We start from the raw sequence: 20591 nt of genomic DNA on the forward strand, positions 1-20591 counted from the left end.
GGTGGCCAGTGTGTGTCGAGCCCTCACTGTGTGCCAGGTGCTATTTTGAGCTCTTTACATGCAGCATCTCGCTTGAGCCCCACATAAGCACTGGGAGGCAGAGATAACAATGACCCCTGCTTTACAAGGGCGGGAACTGAGATTCCGAGACGAGTGTGGACTTGGCTCTCTACAGGAGATAGTAGATCCGGGCCTCCAGCTCAGAGCCTCCCAAGCCCTGAATTCACGACGGTGATGCTCTCCTGCTTCCTGCACATCAGGCCCACCCTGTGTGTAGACAAATAGGCACGTTTGTCCAGCCCCACCCACATCAGTGTGTCCCCAGGCACACGGATTCCTGTGCCCGCCAACATCCCTCTGTGGGGGTGACAGCTGGCTGTGCAGGCAAACCCTCTCAGACGTGCCCTGCCCCATGCAGACCCGTGCCACACACAGGAAGAGTTGCCCCCACAGGGCACGGCAGCACGCACGCCTTTCCCCTTGTCATCTCCCATCCCTGAGAAGCCCTTCCTTGCTCCTGACCCGCCTGCTTTTACATTGCTGGAGAGAAGAGTCGTCTGAGGGCTTGGGGGTAGCACCACGGGGCTTCGGGGCTCCCTTGGCTGAACTGCATCTTTCCCATCCCTCCCTATCTCTGCCTCCCATACCCCACACCCCAGCTGTCGGCTGCCCTGATGTTTGACGCCGTGCACGTGGTGGTGAGCGCCGTCCGGGAGCTGAACCGCAGCCAGGAGATCGGCGTGAAGCCGCTGGCCTGTACGTCGGCCAACATTTGGCCCCACGGGACCAGCCTCATGAACTACCTGCGCATGGTGAGCCGGGAGCGGGGAGGGCCGAGGGGCCGCGGCAGCCTGTCTTTGGCGGCGGCGCTCACTGTGTCCACCCTGTGGCCCCCCTGCCCTCTCCCCCCACCTCCGACCCCACGCCCTGCTCTCTACGGGCCTCATTCTCCTGTCCGTCTCTCCTCTCCTGGCCTTCCTCTGCCTGTCTGCTGTTCTTGCCCTGTTTCTTTACTCCATCTCCTCTTGTTTGCTGGCGTGTTGGCTTGCCTGTTTAATTGTGGTCCTTCCCGGTCCCTCTCCCTCTCTCTTGTCTTCTCCATCTCTCTCTCTTCCCCTCTGGGCCCCTGCCACCCCTCCCTCTGCCCTCCTCCCGCCCTGCTAGGTAGAGTATGATGGGCTGACCGGGCGGGTCGAGTTTAACAGCAAAGGGCAGAGGACCAACTACACCCTGCGCATCCTGGAGAAGTCTCGGCAGGGCCACCGTGAAGTGAGCATCCCCAGGGCGATGCCAGAGCCTGGATGGGGGTGGGTGGCGGGGCGGAGCCCAGAGGGCCAAGGCATCCTCAGGTGGGGCCTGTGCTGACAGCGCCCTCTCTGCCTCAGATCGGGGTGTGGTACTCTAACCGGACCCTGGCCATGAACGCCACCACCCTGGACATCAACCTGTCGCAGACACTGGCCAACAAGACGCTGGTGGTTACGACGATCCTGGTGAGTGGCCCCTGTGGGGGTGGGCGGTAGGTGAAGGGAACCTTTCCTGAGCGGTGCTCCAGGCCAGTCCTGGTGAGGAGGCTGGCTCAGTGCACAGACCGTTGGGGATGTGACCCAGGCACCTAACAACTCCTGACTGTGGCCAAGAGGTCACCCACCTAACTGCTGTGGGAGCAGCGGTGGGTGCAGACTCTGCCACCAGAGCCAGGCCCAGCCCCCAGCTCTGCTGGCCTGCGGATACACATCAGAGGTGGAACGACTGGCCTCACGGGGATTTCACGAGGTGGCACAGGCGGGGCGCCTCGCACAGCGCCTGTCCCAAGGTAGACCCCTGTAAATTGCCATCGCTAGAGCCATTGTTTTGTCACATTTGCCCGCCGAGTGGGTGGACACATGCCAACTTACTTAATATCCATCTTGAAGAGGCTCAGAGAGGTGAAGCTACTTGCCCAGGTCACACAGCAAATATAAGGCATAGCCAGGACAGATGCCGCATCTCTGAGTCTCCAGAGCCTGCGTCTTAACCACTGTGCTGTGAAGGTCCAGTCCGTTCCTTCCTGAGCACCAGCCATGGACATTATCCTGTAGCCCCTGCAGTGCCACTTCTGCATTTTCCACGTCAGAAACCGAGGTGCCTTTGTGTGTCAGCGAGGATTTATGGAGCACTTGTTCTGTACCAGGCACCGTGCTAGGCCCTCGCAGGTGTCACTCTTTAAACCTCTCAGCTACCCGGTGAGGTCTGTCCTATCTTCCTCCTCTCAAAGGTAAGGAAACAGGCCACAGGGCGAGTCGCTGCTGGAGCTGAGTGACGGGCTTGGAGCGCCTGCCCTCTCCCCTGCACCCTGCTGCCCCTTGCCAGGAGGTCAGGGAGGAGAGAGGTATAGGCCCTGGGAAGCCCCGGGCAGCTGGGCTTCGTAGCATTCGGGGCCCTCGCCCGCTGGCATCCATTTCCTGGGGGAGCCCCTCGGTCACTGTGAGCTGGGCCGGCTGATGGCTGGGGACGCTGAGGTTGAGAGGATTACACAGGTTCCACAGGACGTCAGGGGCCCCCTACAGCAGCACGTTACAGAGCCATTCCCTCAGTCCCTAGGGAACTCCTGACCTAATGTGGACCTCGCGTCCCTCTGGAGAAGGGCCACTGAGCCTGTGGGGGAGGGACAGATGGCTTACAGATGGGAAACCAGACACTTCGTACGAGCCTCACTGAAGGGCCCTGAGGGCCAGGCCAGGCTGGCTGGGAGAAGGAGCCCCTCTGCGTGCGTGGGAATGGAGTCCACCCCAGAGGCTTCCTGGAGTTCTTGGTGGGGAGCAAGGGCAGAGGTCAGGGAGGGGATGTCAGGAGAGCAGAGCCATGACCCCGGGGGGCTACCAGTCTCTTCCCACACTTGTTTCCCCTTCTCTCCAAGGCCCCCGAGCCAATGTTGTCCTCTTCCCGACCTTTATTCTCTTAATGGAGTCATTAATTCACTCATTCATTCCACAAATATTTACTGAAGCCGCTGTGCGCCGGACCTCACACAGATTCTGGAGGTGCAGGAATGAGTCACAGGTGGTCTCACGGCCTCCCTGTCTGTGAGTGGCTCTGGGGGGGGATCCCAGTCTGATGAAGGAGACAGATGTGGACACAGTCATTCCCACACAGGGTAGTAAGGGACCCCCACAGAAAGGAGGGGCTGCCTCAGCTTTCAAAGGTCTGCCAAGGCTTCACAGAGGAGGTGGTGTCAGATGGGGCTTTAGAAGCTGTATAGGAGTTGGTACACAGAGAATGAAGGGCCTGGCCTCCCAGGCAGCAGGAACCACAGGAGCAAGGGCCTCAGGAAGTGTTTGCCAGAGTGGATGCGAAGGCGGCTGCCTCACTGTGCACAGCCGGACCCGCCCATTCGTTCCCTAACATTTTCAGACTTGTGTTTCTGGGCAGGGCCTGTGCCAGGCACTTGGGGATTCAGACGTGAGTCAACCTGGGTACTGGGGGCAAGCAGGTGTCAGGACTTGTCTTATTCCCTGCTCTGTTCCTCAGGCCTGGGACCGGGCCTGGCACCTAACAAACTAGAGGGGTGGTGAGTGCTGTGCCAAAGGTGGGTCTCTGGAGAACTTAGTTATGCTTATCCTGTACATGGAGACTGTTAAGCAGGAAGGGGCAGGGCCAGAGCTGGGTGTCGGAAAAGCTGGTCCTGGAGGGAGGCTGCAGGAGAGAGAGATGCCCCCGGTGGGGAGAGGATGGTGCCTGAGCTGGGCTGGGGCTGTGAGGAGGGAGGGAATCTGCTGTGGGATGTTGATGGGCTGGGCTGAGGGAGGGAGCAGGAGGAGGCTCTCGGTGGGTGGAGGCTGGGGCTGTCCCTGGGTGGGACCCACACACCTAGAGCCGAGAGATGGCGGGCCGGTGCCAAAGCTGAGAGAGTCCCACAGGGAAGCCGGGGGTGCAGGAGAGGCCCCCCGGGATGAGGCTGTGCAAGGCCCTTCCCCCAGCCCCAGGCCCTGCCCCCTCCCGGAGAGGTTTCTTCCTTCATGGCCCTCCCTTCATCAAGCGGTGACATCTCATCCTGCTATTTGGTGCCTCTGGGGTCAGACAAACCGCACGTGCATTCCTGTCTTCCCCTGGACGTCAGGTCCTCCAACTCTCCAGGTTCCATACCTTCATCTATAAAATGGGTCTTAATAGTCCCACCTTGAAGGGCTGTGGGAGGATTGCATGAGATAAGAAGGCCCCCCTCTCCCCACCAGCAGTGTCCTGCTGGGAAGGTGTGCTGAGCACACGTGAATCCCTTTTCTCTCCCCACCTGGCAGGACGTCCCTTGTGGTCCAGTAGTTAGGACTCAGTGCTTCCATTGCGGGGGGCATGGTTTCGATCCCCGGTCAGGAACTAAGATCCCACAAGCCGAGTGGCCAAAAAAAAGGAATAGTCATCATCACGGCCAGAGTCTTTGAGCTGTGTGCTGAGCTCTTCGCGGGTGTTACTCAGTGTTCACAGCGGCCCTGAGGCTGGAACTGTTGTGACCCCCGATTTTCAGGCAAGATGAAGGCACAGGAGGGTGAGGTGATGTGAATCACACAACTAGAAGATGGTTGGCAGAGCCCACGTGCCTCTCCTTTGAGCCACACAATGTCAATGTTGGCTTTTTCCCAAGCCCTCGCTGCTGCGTCCTAGGCCTGGCCCTGCCGTCCGCACACTTTGTGACCTGGGTGGGTCTCTTCTCTCTGTCCTCAGCGTCCTCTTGTAAAATGAGGGAACTAAAATATGCATAATAGACTGAGGGGGGTGGACGAGATCGGGGGTGCTTTAAACGGTGCTCCAGGAAGTCTTGGATATGGAATTGGGTCCTGGCTTCATGAAAGGGGCCAGGAAGGCAGCTTGTGAGGAATGTTCTAGAACCCACCCTACTTTAACATTTTCTAGTGTCAAGGGATTTTTACGGAAGTGTAACATGCATACCGAAATTTGCACACATCATAAGTGTACAGATCGCTGAATTTTCAATAACTGAACACACCTGTGGGACCAGCCCTCCCACCCCCAGCCCTCCATATGCCCCTTCCGGTCTCTAACCACCCCCACAGGTTAGCTTTGCCTGCTTTGAACTTCATGTAAATGGCATCTTACTCTATGTTCTCTCATTTGTCTGGCTTCTGGTGCATGACACGTGTTTGTGAGATTCACCCATGTTGCTGCAAATAGTTTGGTGTCATCATATGTCCTGTTACGTGAACGAACTACGATTTACTTACCCACCAAACTGATGTGCATTGGAGTTGTTTCTTGTTCTTTTGCTATTGTGAATAGTCCTGCTGTGAACACTACCTCACGCCTTGCGGTGAACACGTACAGGCATTTCTGTCGAGTGTAGATGCAGGAGTGGAGTTGCTGGGGTTTTGCAGCTGCAGTAGATACAGTGGTAACGCGCTCCATTCCCGCCAGCAGTGTGTGAAGGAGAATTCCAGTTGCTCCTCCCTTTTCCTGGAGCTGAATATACAAAGGTGCCAACCCTATTGCAGTTTTCACTTATATTTCCCTAATGACCAGGAAAGGTGACCACTTTTTCATTTATTGCCTATTTGGAACCTTCTTTTGGGAAGTTCCTGCTCAAATCTTTCTCTATTTTTAGAAATTTGGAATATCTGACCTTTTTATTGATTTGTAATCTGTTTGTATATTCTAGATATAAGTTCTTTGTCAGAATATTCATTGCAGAGACTTTCTCCCACTTTGTGGCTTGACTTTTCACTCTCAGTGGTTTTTTTTTTTTTTGGCTGCGCTACACGGCTTGTTGAATCTTAGTTCCCTGACCAGAGATTGCATCTGGGCCCTTGGCAGTGAAAGTGCGGAGTGTTAACCACAGGACCACCAGAGAATTCCCCTCAGTGGTATCTTTTTTTTTTTTTTTTTGGTTGCACTGGGTTTTGGTTGTGGCATGTGAGATCTTTGTTGCCGCTGCGTGCGGGATCTTTAGTTGTGGCATGAGAACTCTTAGTTGCAGCACGTGGGATCTAACTCCCTGACCAGAGATCAGACCTGGGCCCCCTGCATGGGGAGTGCAGAGTCTTAGCCACTGGACCACCAGGGAAGTCCCCCCAGTGGTATCTTTTGATGAAAAGATTTTTAATTTTTCTAAAGTCTATCTTAACCATTTTCTCTGCTTTACGGTTAATGCTTTTAGAATTTAAGAATTCTCAGGACTTCCCTGGTGATCCAGTGGTTAAGATCCTGCTTCCATGGGTTCAATCCCTGGTTGGGGAACTAAGATCCCACATGCCACGCAGCACAGCCAAAAAAAAAAAAAGAATTCTCTACCTACCCGAGGTCGTAAAGCCAGTCTCCCATATGTTTCTTTTCTTTTTTTTAATACAGTAATTCTTTTTTTTAGTTAATTAATTAATTAATTTTTGGCTGCACACAGGCTTTTTCTAGTTGCAGTGAGCAGGGGATACTCTTCATTGCAGTGCGTGGGCTTCTCATTGCGGTGGCTTCTCTTGTTGTGGAGCCCGGGCTCTAGGCACGCGGGCTTTAGAAGTTGCAGCACTCTGGCTTCAGTAGTTGTGGCACGTAGGCTCCATAGTTGTGGCTTGTGGACTCTAGAGCTCAGGCTCAGTAGTTACGGCACACGGGCTTAGTTGCTCCGCAACATGTGGGATCTTCTCAGAGCAGGGATCGAACCCGTGTCCCCTGCATTGGCAGGTGGATTCTTGACCACTGCACCACCAGGGAAGTCCTCCTATATGTTTCTTGAAAATGTAATAATTTTGCCCTTTACATTTAGATCTACAATCTACCTAGAATTGATTTTTATGTATTATGTGAGGTGGGGGGGTCAGAATACATTTTTTTCCACATGGGTGTTTTGTTGAACAGTACCATTTATTAAAATGTTCATTCTTTCCCCCTTCACCACAGTCTTCCTCTGTCATAAATCAAATATCCATTTGTGTGTGGCTTTCCAAACTCTCTTCTATTGTCTGTTTGTCTGTCTTTGCTCTAATACCACATTATCTTAAACACCACAGCTTTAAATTGTCTTCATACCCAGTAGGGTAAATTCCTCCAGTTTTCATGTTCTTCTTTAGGATGGCTTTGGTTCTTTTGATATTTTGCATTTCCATATACATTTAAATAGCATCTTTAAAATTTTTAAAATATTTTAATGTTAAAGATTTAAACTGGGGGCGGGACAGAAGTTAATTAAATAGAATTAAATAGCGTTCAATCTAATTCTACATTAAATAGAATTCAAAGCATGCAGAGGGGGTAAGGAGTGAAAAAATCAGTCCCCTTCCCTCTCCAGGCCCCCATTTTTTTCCCCATCCTCCCAGAAATGTATGAGCAGGTACGGGCACATCCCCACTCTTTCCTTCACAAAGAATAGCGTATAGTACACGTTGTTCTGTAGCTTGTTTTTTTCCTCTTAATATATCTTATAGAACTTGTTATTTTAGTAGTTGCCTGGGATTCTTTGATGACATCAATAATCTTTTTAACCTGTTCCAAAATAGGCTGTCTCAGTCTTTGTTCCTGCTACAAGAAATGCTGCCGTGACTCTCCTGGACCTACATTTTTGTGTACAGGTGCATGGCCATTCATAGGATGAATTCTTAGAATCAGACTTAGCAACATCCCACTGTCTGTCTGCAGTGCTGGGCTTCTGCAAAAGATTCTTTTTGAAGAAGTCTGAAAACCCTTGGATCTGATGGTCTGGGGCTGCAGGTTGAGTGCTAGATCATTGTTTTCTGACCTTGAATTCTGTTCACAGGCCTCAGTTCCTGTTTTTGGCTCTGTCAGCTCCCACCCAATCCTGAGGCCTTGAACCCAAATCCGCAACCCAAGTGCCTTAGCCTTGAATTTGGAGATCAGCTTGGCCTGGTAGAAGGAACAAGGGCATTGGAGAGCACAGCAACTGGGTTTTGAATCCCAGCTCTGTCCAATCTCCCCTTCCTACCGCCCTGCTTCAGCTGTGTGACCCTTGGCAAGACACTTGACCTCTCTGAACTTTTCTGTACGTCAAGAGGACTTATGAGAGCCTTCCAGCTCTAACACTGCATGTTTGTCTAGAGAATTCCTGGTTTTTGGTTCTCTAGATTTGATACCTGGCCCAGGCCCCCCCATCTCTGTGTCCAGCTTCTCCCAGGTCCGCTCTCTGATTCTGTCCGCTTGAGTTTAGTCTGGCACAGGGCTTAAGAGCAGAGCTTTGGACCCAGCCCGACCTGTCTTTCTCAGCCACTCACTACTTCACTTCTCGGGACCTGTGTCCTCATCTCTCAAATAGAGGTAATAATACCGACCTCCTACGCGGACAGAATAGCTGTCACACAGCAAGCCCACGAGAAACGCTAGCTGCTGCTATTATTAGTATTGTCTCATTCCTACTCCCAGTTCCACGATTTTGGATTTGGAAATGTGGCTTGAGAGAGAGAGAAAAGCGCTGACTTCCCTCCACCTGGTCTCCCCTCAGCTCTGCGAATATTTTGGGGTCCTGGAATCCAGTCTATAGGTACCTTATAGTACCTGTCACTGTATAACAAACCGCCCCCAAACCTGGAAGCTTCCAACAACGATTATTATTTCTCACAATTCTGTGGGTCAACTGAGCAGTTCTGCTGAGCTCACTGTGGTTGCATGTCCAGTTGGTGTCTAGGCTGGGCTGTTGGCCAGCACATCTCGATTCACTCATTCTCCCTCATCCTTCAGCAGGCTGGCCTGGGCTTCCTTATACTGGGGTCCCAAGAGGTCTCTGAGGGCCCAGGCTCTGGAATTCACACAGCACTACTTCCACCACATTCTGTTGGCCAAAGCAAGTCTCGGGGTCCACTCGGACCCAAGGATTGGGGAAGTCCGCTCTGTCTCTTGATGAGAGGAGCTACAGAATACCGTGCGTCTACCTCAGGGCTCAGTAATTATGTGTGTGTGTTTTTAATATTTATTTATTTTATTTTACTTATTTATTTTTAAAAATATGTATTTATCTGGTTGCACTGGGTCTTAGTGATGGCTCTTGGGCTGCTTAGTTGCAGCTCTCCAGCTCCTTAGTTGTGGCATGTGAACTCTTTGTTGCAGCATGCATGTGGGATCTAGTTCCCTGACCAGGGATTGAACCCTGGCCCCCTGCATTGGGAGTGCGCAGTCTTAACCACTGGACCACCAGGGAAGTCTCAGTAATTATGTTTTGAATGAATGAGAGGTGGCAGAGGTCGCTTGGCCTCTGTGAGCCTCAGTTTCCACATGTGTAAAGTAAGTCTAAGGGTACCTCCCGTGTAAGGTCACTGTGAGGAATTTTTTTTTTTTTGGCCGCACTATGCAGCTTGAGGGATCTTAGTTCCCCGACCAGGGACTGAAGCTGCACCCTCGGCAGTGAAAGCACCAAGTCCTAACCACTGGACCATCAGGGAATTCCCACTGTGAGGAATTAAAGTGATAAAATCAAGAGAACAGACACAGCGCAGGGACTGGTACTCAGCAGGGGTTCAATCCACATGGTAACCATTGTGGATAGTATTGTCTAAGCTCTTCTGGCTGGTTCCTAAGTCCTCACTCCTAATCCTAAATTCAAAGTGACACTGTACAAACAACCATTTAGACAATAACTGTGTCAAGATAACATTCCCTTTTGTTACCATCATCTTCACATGCTTCGTCTTACTAGCACTTGTAATGTTCTGTCTGCTTTTGTCCTTTTTTGGCACAAAAAGGGGTCAGTAAAGTATGCTCGAACTCCTCAGAAATAAGCCTCAAGGTAGCAAAACAGCTGTAAGCCAGAGATTGCAAACTGTCAGGTAACTGTTTAGCCTGCAAAGCATTAAAAAAAAATTGGTATTAGAATTTGAACTGTGGCTAACCTTTCTAATCAGGAGATTTTTACAAAACAACTTGGCTTTCCAAATTCTCTTAACATTGGACCCTCTGGCATCTCAGTCCTGCATCTCTCGTGGCAGTGCTGGGCTGGAGCTCAATCCTGGTGGGGCAGATCCTCTTTGGTCCCTTGCTGGCTCATGAAGTCAGTTTAATGGGTCGCTATTGGTTGTGTAGAAAAACGAAGCAGAGAAGGACAGAAAATATCACGACATTTTGCCATAGTCGTAGAGGAAAGGACTGCTTTGTAGAACTGAGCCCAGTTACATGAGTGCAAGTGTGAGCACGCGGGCATATATGCGTATGACTTGGATTATAAGTAAGATATATCTCTCACTGTGGGTCTTAGCCAAAAAGATGAAAGTTTGGCATGGTCTTCATCCAGTCTCGTTCACTCAGATGCTCTGCCTCCCTCAAAGCCATTTGAGCTTGAGATGATGTTGGCTGGTGGAGATCAAACCAGCTCCCTGTGATCTGCTAGGGGCTGGCAGGGTCCCTGTGCTTTTTTCCTGGCTCTGAGTATTTTCGTTTGTTTTGGGGGGTTTTTTTGGTTGTTATTTTTATTATAATTGAAGTATAGTTGATGTACAATGCTGTTAGTTTCAGGTGTACAGCACAGTGATTCAGTTATACATACATATATATATATTATTTTTCAGATTCTTTTCCCTTTTAGGTTATTACAAAATATGCATATAGTTCCCTGCACTATACAGTAGGCCCTTATTGGTTATCTATTTTATATATAGCAGTGTGTATATGTTAATCCCAACCTCCTAATTTACCATCCCCCAGCACCCCCACAGCCCCAGCTCTGAGCATTTGTAAGCAGGGGATGTAGGCAAGGACTCTATCATCTCTGCTCTGCGAGCAGGTTCCTGATCTGGCTGTCCGGCCTGGGCCCTAGGACCCACGACCCAGCCCCCAGATGCCCATTCTCTGACCCCCCTTCTCTCCCGCTTCCCCAGGAGAACCCGTACGTCATGCGCCGGCCCAACTTCCAGGCCCTGTCGGGGAACGAGCGCTTCGAGGGCTTCTGCGTGGACATGCTGCGGGAGCTGGCCGAGCTGCTGCGCTTCCGCTACCGCCTGCGGTTGGTGGAGGACGGGCTGTACGGGGCGCCCGAGCCCAACGGCTCCTGGACAGGCATGGTCGGCGAGCTCATCAACCGGGTACGGCGGGGCTGGGGCAGGGAAGGGGCCGTGGGCCGGTGAGCAAGGGTGGGAGGGCAGGCGGGCAGCCGGTGGTGCCTCAGAACCAGCCTGGTACATGCAAGAGGCAGGAGCTGATGATGTGCTGAGGCCCCGTGGCTGGTGAGCACTGTGGGGCGCGCATCGCGGGGAAGAGGGGCGATGCGTCACTTCCCGTGTCCTGCTTTCCCATGCTTCCGTCACGCCACCTTGGCTTAATTGGTGCTCGAAGGAGGGAGTGAAAGAGACGTGGAGTGGGAATTGGACAGACGTGGAGGAGGTGGAGAAGGCTTCTGGTGGGAGGCAGGGCCCCAGCACCTGCCAGGAGGTGGACATCGAGGCTGCCTATTGCGCTCACAAGTCCACTCATTCAGTGGGTGTTTATTGAGCACCTAGTGTGTGCACCTTACACCTTGCTGGGCACGGGATATAGTAAGCACAGGGTACCTGGGTCCTGCTTCTAAGAGCTTAGGGCTCTGTTGAGATACAGAAAAGCAAATGACCACAAGACAGAGCCATCGGGGCTGTGAGGGGGGAAGCTCAGAGGAAGGACCCAGAGGCACCTGACCCAGCCAGGCATCCTGGGAGGGCTTCCCAGGAGAGGTGACACCCAAGCAGATTCCCAAAGAGTGTGAAGGAGTCAGCAGGGTGAAGGGGGTTTGGGAGGAGGGGAACGTGTTCAAAGGCATTTACAAACAGCTGGGGGTGGGGTGGGAACACGAGTAAGGAAGAGTTGGGTGTGGGGCATGTTAGAAGAGCAACCGGGTCCTGAGTGTGGGCAGGATTTGAATGTAGGTGAGGAGGGCAAGAGGCAGGGGGATGGGAGGTGGTAGGTGAGGGTACAGTGGAAAGAGTATTTTGGAGTCAGAGTTTGGGTCTGAGTGCCGGGGTGAGTCATTTCTCTCCTTGGAACCTCAGTTTCCCCTCCCTGGGATGGGGATGATACCTGACAGCTCTGTAGTGAGGGTTACAGACACACAGCACATGCTGCTTGCCATAGGTAGTTCCTCCTTTTTTTTTTTTTTTTTGGCTGCACTGCATGGCTTGCAGGATCTTAGTTCCCCCACCAGGGACTGAACCCACATCTCAGCAGTGAACACGCCGAGTCCTAACCACTGGACCGCCAGGGAATTCCCTGTACTCCCTCCTTTTATTCCAGGCATGAGAAGCCGTGTGGGCAAATGCCCAGAAAAGACATACAGAGCCCCAGCTTACGGCACACCCAGGGCAGGTGTGTGGAGCAGGGACCTGTGGCCGCAAACAGTCAGGGTTGCCTTGACATTGGATTTGGCTGAGGGCGCTGGAGACTCTTACCTTCCTGTCTCTCCCATCCCAGAATTCACTGCATCCAAGCCCCTGAATGTCACCAGGGTAGACTCAAAAAGGCCAGTGTGCTTGACAAGGACGTTTATCCCTTAGGGCACTGATTTTCACAAGTTGTTTTGACTGCAGAACCTTTTTTCCAATTGAAAGTGCCCTCAGAACTCTGGACATAGCAGAGCTGCTGTGGTGGAGACGGAGGTGGAGGTGTCCCCTGGGCTTCTGGTGGCTCAGTCTTCCCTACCCCACCCCGCCGGCAGGCCCGAGGCACTGCCTTGTAGGCAGCCCGCCAGCTGAAAGCGTCTGCCCTGGGTGGGTTCAAGAGTCGGAAGCCAGGACCTGAGGAGACAGGAGGCAGGAGCTGGTGGCCTGACGCCCAGCTCACTGGCAGGCTTCCCTGTGACCTCACTGCCGTAGCCTGGTGCCCAGGCTTGTACGCGCAGAACTGTTGTTCATCAGGACCCCCAGAAATAAGACTCCGGGAGAGTAGCACCCTCCAACCAAAGTCACCGTCAACTGGACACCTGTTTATTCATCAACAAAGAAGTCCTATTTACAGCTGGGTGACCCTGGGCAAGAGTCTTAATAATTCCCTGTGCCTTAGGCCTTCCCTTAGGACTTGGTGTGAAGGTGCCTGGGGTGAGCATAGCAGGGCTGTGAGCTTTTCTCATTGTTTCCTGCTGTCGTGGTCCTGGATCCTGTTTGAATCTCTGCTGAACATTTGCTGTGTGACCTTGGATGAGTTACTTAACCTCCCTGAAAAACTGGGAAAGTAACAGATGCCAGCACAGAGGGCTGTTGTGAGCATGAAATGAGTTAATCCACGTAGGGGCTTAGAACAGGGCCTGGCAGGTAGTGGCTGCCGTGTGCCTGTGCTTTCTTCCTATTGTGTTAGTGTTATTCCTGCCAGCACGAACATACATTCATGCGTTTGTCCGTCTTCCAGCCAGCTAGCATTTATTGAATGCCTACTATATACCTGGCCCTGTGGTACACCCTGGGGATTCAGTGACCTGGCCTCAGGGTTAGAGTTTGGCCCTCAGCCGCAGGTCCATGGGATGCACCCTTTGCATACAAAGGGTTGAGTGAGCTCCAGTGAGGAAATAGAATCATCGGGGCTGCTGGATGGCCTGCGGGGAGGTAAGGGGAGGCTGGAGAGGGCCAGGGCTTGGTGACCACCTGGGGTGGGGGACGGAGGAGAGAGGATGTGAGCGTTCCTCCCGTTTCTGTCTTGGGCAGCTGGGCGATGGCGATGACATTTAGGGAGAGAACACTGGAGGAGGAGCAGGCTGAGAGTGCAAAGGATGGGCGGGGCTTGGCCTCGCTGAGGCTCAGCTGCCTGCCGCAGGGACGGCCAAGTACACTGAGCTTCACACAGATACTGCCGTCCTCACGACAACAGCAGCTGACGTTTGTGGACTTCGCGCCATGTGCCAGGAACTTTTCAAGTGTTACTTAATTCTCCTAATAATCCTTCCTGGCCCGGAGGATCCCTGCCCTCCTGTGGATGCTAGATCAAGGACTCAGTAGTGAGAGCACTTGCCCTCAACACGCAGGGCTGCAGCCAGACGTGTCTGACCCAAGGCCTGTGTCCTTTCCAGACACCCGCCAGCTGCTTGGGAAGCCTGGAACGGTCAAGGTGACGCTCACGCCGTGCCAGGCCCTTGTCCGAACTTTATGAACTTCTGTTAACTCCTTGACTCCTCGCGGCCACCCCCTGAGGAGGGCCTGGTATTAGCCCAGTTTTCGCTAATGGACAGAGCGAGGCACCAAGATACCATGTCCAGGCCACGTGGCTAGTGACAGGCAGAGCCAGGGCTGGCACCCCAGCAGGCTGACCCAGAGCTGACGAGTGACTTCCAGATGGAAGACAGCCCGGGGCACCGGCATTCCCCCAGCTGCTCCCGGGCCAGGCGCAGGGCTTGTAGGTCAGTCTCGAATTATGGTCCATTCATTCTACCCGGTGGCCACTGTCGGAATTGGCTTTCTCCCTGCAGTTACTGCCATGCTGTGAATCCAGGTCCCACCCCTCTCACCAGCCTCCTCACGGGCCTCCTGGCCTCCCATCTCTCTCCATTTCAGTTTGTCCTCCAGTAGGATCTTTCTAAGATGCAGGTCCAACCTATCAGTCAACAGGCATTAGCTGTCACCCCCACCCAAGGCCCTCAGGTTAAAGTCTGCACCCTCCAGTCTGGCCCTTAAGGGCAGAGCAGGGCTTCCAGGAAGCAGATTCCGAGATGGAGATTAGCAGGCGGGAGGTGTGTGGGGTGCCCTTGGAAACCAGCCCTGTGAGGGAGTGGAGGAACAGGCTTGGGTAGAGGGAGGAGTTGAGCTGTGATGCAGTCATGACTGGGCCTCAGCCGTTCCACAGGCAGCTCTGGAGCTGGGAGGGCCGTCACAGACATCCCCCTGAGGTAAGAGGGCAGGCTTTTATGCCCCCCACTCTTCGGGGAGGGCCAGGACCCTGGGCAATGGGAGTTCTTCTACCTACAGAGCAATCAGCCATGAGTGCCCAATCCTGAAGGAGGGATCTGGGCAGCCACCATGCTGTCCACTACACTGTGAGCTGTTAGACGCCAGACAGAGCCAGCTTCAGGTTGCCCGTGTGCCCACATGATCCCTGGCGAGCCACTTGTCTCTCTGAACTCTGTTTCCCCTCTTGAAATGGGAATGATGTTCCCTCCTTCACAGAGTTTTGAGGGGAGTGGGTGAGGGGGAGTGTGAGGTCCCAGAACAGAGCCCGGATCATCGGGGTCTTGTGGTTAAGAGGTTTGGATGTTTTTGTTTATTGTTTTTGGTTTTTTTTTTTTTGCTGCACCACGTGGCTTTCAGGATCCTAGTTCCCCGACCAGGGATCAAACCCCGGGCCCCAGCATTGAAAGTGCAGAGTCCCAACCACTGGACTGCCAGGAAATTACCCCCCCCCCCCTTTTTTTTTTCTTTTTTGGATACTATTTTTGTTGTGTTGCAAAGTCACTGGAAGGTTTTAAGCAGGGAACATGCCATGATCTAATTTGTTTATTCTTTTTTTTTTATTGAGGTGAAATTTATGTAACATAAAATTAACCAAAGGGTACAATTTAGTGGCATTTCATATACACACAGTATTGTGCAACCATCACCTCTGTCTAGTTCCAAGACGTTTTCATGATCCTCACAGAAAACCCAAACCTGTTAAGCAGTCACTCCCAATTCCCCCTTTCCTCAGCTCCTGGCAACCCATCACTCTGCTCTCTGTCTCCATGGATTCACTTACTCTAGACATTTCATGTAAATGGAATCAGCCAATATGTGGCCTTTTGTGTCTGGCTTCTCACACAGCATCGTGTGCTCGAGGTGCATCCATGTTGTAACACAGTGAGTACTGCCTGCCTTTTTAGGGCTGAATAATATTCCATTGTATGGATAGAGGACCTTGATTTAATTTGAAAATCATTTAAAAAATGATTACTCTGACTGCTGAGAAATAACTGTAGTGGACCAAGAGTAGAGACAGGATGGTCCATGTCAGAGGCCATTGGAAGGTGTGGAAGAGAGGAGATGTGGGCTTGCCCTTGAGTGGTAGCTGTGTCAGGTGTACCATCAGGTGGGATGTGTGCCAGAGGGTGAGAGGAATCGAGGGACTGCAGGGTTTGGCTAAGCAGCTGGGCAAATGGCCAGGCCAGTGTCCACCACTGAGAATATAGGAGGAGCAGTTTGGTGGGGTCAAGGAGGCGGGAGTGGAGGTGGGGAGATAAGAGCTGTCTCTGGGCGTGGATCATTTGAGATGCCTGTTTGAAATTCAAGGGGAGACAAAAAGATTTCCTCGTGAGACTGAGCGTGAATAATTTAAGTCGTCCACTACTGATGGGTATTTGGGTGGTTTCCAGTTTTTGCAAGCATAGACAATGCTACCATCAACTGGGCCTGTGGATTAGTGGGGGGTGTTCCTGAGGGATAAATTCCAAGCCGTAGAAGCACTGGGTCAAAGGGGATGAATTTTTTTAAGTATATACGGCCAAATGGCCCTTCAAAAAGGTTCCACCAATTTATATTCCTACCAAAAGCGCACAAGAATGTCAAATTTCCCACACTCTTGCCAGCAATGGGTATTATCAATCTTTTAAAAAAAACCTTTGCCAATCTGAAAGCCTAAAAATAATAGCTTATTGTTTTAACCTAAACAGAATGTCACATGGCTGCATATTAACCCCCATGTGGATGTACTATAATTTATTGAAACATTTTTATATTCGGTTGTTTCCAGGTATTTTTACTTGTTTGTGCTGTTATAAACAATTATAAGCAAGCATCTTTATGCAGAATAGCTTGGCTCGCATTGTAGCTGATTAGGATTGAATCGCAATAGAATTACCAGGTGAAAGAGGAAAACCCTTTATATGGCTCTTGTTATATATTGTTGAACTGTTTTCTAGAAAGATTATGCCAGTTTCTTTTTTCTTTTCTTTTTAAACACCAGTTTCTATACAGGCTCCTTCTCAGCACTGAGGCTGTTGATGGATTTTTAGATATTCAGACAACCTCCTGTCATTTTCATAGATGGCAAGTCATTCTGATTTTTCCTGCTCTGACTGGTGGACCAGAGTAGGGCTTATGTGGCCAAGTGACAGATGGAGTTGGAGCCCAAGTTCCACTCAGAATGGGCCTGGTACGTCTGTTGACTCACTCTGTGTTTTCCCAGGCCCTGGTTGTATAATTGAGATAGGCTGTCTGACCTGTGGAGTCAGGGTCATTATGGTAGCAAGAGCCAGCGGAAGCCCCTAGAACTCCCCATGTTTCCCGGGATAGTAATCCAAAAGCAATTCTACATCCTCTGAGATTACTGCCGCCATTAATGACTCGAAAAAAGCAGGGGTAGTCATCTCATCCCCGTTCAACTGGCCTGTTTGGCCTGTGCAGCAGGCAGATGGATCTTGGAGAATGACTGTGGATTACTGTAAATGCAATCAGGTGGTGACTCCAGTCGCAGTTGCTGGTCCAAATGAGGTATCTTTACTGGAGCAAGTCAACACAGCCCTTGGCAGCTGGTGTGAGAAACTAACTGACCTGGTAAATGCTTTTTGCTCCATATCGCTTTCCAAGGATCACCGGAAGCCAGCCTCAGGCTGACATCAACTCTCTTGCTTTCTGCCATCATGTAGACCACCGAGAATTTGATCGCTCTCTCTCTCTTTTTTTTAAATGTATTTATTTATTATTTAGGTCACACCACACAGCATGTCGGATCTGAGTTCCCCGACCAGAGATAAAACCCGCACCCCCTGCATTGGAAGGGTGGTGTCTTAACCACTGGACCACCAGGGAAGTCCCAAGAACTTGATCTCTTGATGTAGTGTCACGCAGGTCCATCACGTTGGCAACATTTTGCTGATCAGATCTTATGAGCAGGAAACAGCATTTAGTAAGGCGGTTGGCAGTAACCCACTGCTGACATCAGTCAGTCAGGGTCCAATCTGGAGACAAAACAGCAGCAGTTTCTTCAGCAGAATCATATCAGCTGTTTTTTGTTTGGTAGTTTTGCTTTGGGGGGTTTTTTGGCCATGCCGCATGGCATGTGGGATCTTAGTTCCCTGACCAGGGATTGAACCTGTGCCCCTTGCAGTGGTGGAAGCTTGGTGTCTTAACCACTGGACCGCCAGGGATTTCCCTTCATATCAGCTATTTGAACAGAGAGAATTTAATATAAAGAATTGTTGACTAGGCAATTCCCTGGTGGTCCAGTGGTTAGGACTCTGCGCTTTCACTGCTGAGAGCCCGGGTTCTCTCCCTCATAGGGGAACTAAGATTTTGCAAGCTGCAGAGTGCAACCAAAAAAAAAAAACTGTTAACTGGATGTAAAGTTGTTAAACTGCTAACTGAAAGAGTGAAAAGAAAACCAAGGGATCGTGAAGGTAGCAGCTGCAAGAAGCAGCCACCACCCCGAGGGCAAAGGGGACCGGGGAAGAAGCTGGAAAAATTAAAACCTAGAAACTCAGACCAGGAGCCCAGTAGAGCCGAAACTCAGACCTTTGAGGTGGGGGTGCTGTTTGTCTGGTATTGCAGACATTAGGTGGGTGTTTTGGAATTGAGCAGTACTTATACCTGGGTCTAATTTGTGTGTGCTGCTTCAATCCATTTACCAAACAACCTGTAAGGCTTTTCATTTTGAGGGAGCCCCGGAGCTCGCCAAGGCTCTGCAGCAGGTCCTGGCTCCAGCAAGCTGATCTGCAAGCTGGGCCTGATGACCCGGCAGATCCAGGGATGTGCAGAGTGCTGGTGGCAAATAGGGACACAGGCACCAAGAGGTGACTCGCAGTGCAGACCGCTAGGGTTTTGAAGCAAATAATGCTCTTTTCTGCAGATACTATTATCCTTTTGAGAAACTCCTCGTTACTGGCCCCCCTAGAGACGGAACACCTGCCCGTGGACAGTGAAGGACCATGTGACCCGAGCGCTCTTGTGACCTAGGTATTGTCATTTTCGCATCCTGCAGGGATGCAAGGTCCTGTCAGGAAAAAACTCACTCCAGAGATTTGAATGAAGAGAATGATTACTAGAAATAAAGTTGCTAGCTAGGTAACTGAGAGGATAAAAGTTGAAGTCCAAGGCAGGAATCAGCCAACTTTTTCTACAAGGGGCCAGATGTAAATATTTCCAGTTTTCAGGTCATCTTGTCACTACTCAACTCTTCCATTGTATGGAAAGCAGTTGTAGACGATACCTAAACAAGTGGGCCTGGCTGTGTTCCAATAAAGCTTTACTTACGAAATTGGGCAGATGGGCTAGACTTGGCCTGAGGGCCATAGTTTGCACACCCTTGCTCTCTCAGGCATCATGGATGTAGCAAGGCAGGAAGTGGCTCTGTCTCAAGTTTTGAAGGAACAGAATAGCTGAAACTGTTGGAAACTTAGAGGAAGGGCTCTGTGGGGTGAAAACTCAGACCCCGAGGAGGGGGCACTTGCCAGCTGATGCCGGTGCCCCAAGAAAGGCCCGGGGAGGCTGGTTCTGCAAGTGCTGGGAAGCTGCAAACTGGTTTTGTCTGCTGCACCGCCCCCCCCAGAAGAACTGCCTTTGGTGCAGAAAGCAGGCTGGGGACCCGAGATTAGACTGAAAGCAGCAGATAACGCTCCTTCCTCCAGCCTTGCAGCCTTCCTCTAGCGCCCCCTATTGTCAGAGCCTGACAGGGAACCGAGGGCACAGCGCGGGTGGTTTGCACAGAGCTGGTATACAGGGCGGGTTGGGGGCAGAGGGACAGTCACAAGTGCTTTGGTTGGTTTTTAGGCGTTTAGACAGTCTCCCTGTCATTTCTACAGGTGGCTTATCATTTGGATTTTTCCTGATTTCATCCCAGAGGTTAAACTGTCTGGGTCCCCTTGGGGAGGGAAATCTTCTCTAAGGAGTAGGTGTCTCTTGCGAAATGGAGGGGGAGGAGGAGGTGGAAAGCGGGTGGAGGTTCCAAAAACTCTGAGAGGAGTCTAGAAGGAACTTGCAGCATTTAAGGATCTGTCTGTCCTCCCTTCAGAATGAAACCCAAATTGGACCACCTCTCACTTAGCTCTGTCCCCAGCATCTCCGTGGACATTTGTAGTCAGCTTCCTCCCAACCGCCCAGCCCTCCACCCCCCCACCCCCACCCCACCCCCACCAACCAGCTCCCACTCTTGCCCCTGTGGTCTGTTCTCAGGGCGGCCAGATCATATCACCCTCCTCGTATCATACTCTCTGATGTGATGTCCTCTGTTGCCCTTGGAGTAGAATCTGGCCCCCTTACCATGGCCTGCAAGGCCCTGCAGGGCTCTGGTCCCCACTCTGCTGCATCTCCCACCCCTCCCTTTCTGCTCCAGCCACCCTGGACAGTGTCTTAGGTGCAGTGGGGAAGAAACCCATGGGTTTTAAACAGGTGACTATCATTTTGGATTGGAGGTGTTATGAGCAGAGGTTGAGGGGGCCTGGGAGGAGGCTGATAGGCTATCATGGAGGGCTTTGCCAGGACAGACCTCCTGTGGGTGCATAAAAATAAAGATCCCTGTATTAGCTGACGTTGTTCCCGACGATTCACATACTCGTCGTAAGAGTGGCAAGTGCGCAAGAAAGGGGAAAACCAGGAATTCCCTGGTGGTCCAGTGGTTAGGACGCCACACTTTCACTGCCGAGGGCACAGGGTCCATCCCTGGTTGAAGAACTAAGATCCTGCAAGCTGTGGGGCAAGGCCAAAAGAAAAAAAAAAATGGGGGGGGAAGACCACACCTTACTCTTAACACCCAGGAGTTCCCAGGGG

General features: G+C 51.7%; 1 protein-coding gene across 1 annotated transcript in view; it reads left to right on the top strand.

The window, feature by feature from the left end:
* GRIK5 (glutamate ionotropic receptor kainate type subunit 5) overlaps positions 1–20591 on the top strand; it is a 55979-nt gene that overhangs the window by 12795 nt on the left and 22593 nt on the right. The window contains exons 9-12 of the mRNA XM_057712802.1: positions 660–812; positions 1165–1269; positions 1386–1493; positions 10794–10997. Of these exons, the coding sequence (XP_057568785.1) occupies positions 660–812; positions 1165–1269; positions 1386–1493; positions 10794–10997 (570 nt within the window). The remainder of the gene's footprint in view (positions 1–659; positions 813–1164; positions 1270–1385; positions 1494–10793; positions 10998–20591) is intronic.

Source organism: Hippopotamus amphibius, chromosome 16 (genome assembly GCF_030028045.1).
Source record: "Hippopotamus amphibius kiboko isolate mHipAmp2 chromosome 16, mHipAmp2.hap2, whole genome shotgun sequence".
NCBI classification, from domain to species: Eukaryota; Metazoa; Chordata; class Mammalia; order Artiodactyla; family Hippopotamidae; genus Hippopotamus; species Hippopotamus amphibius.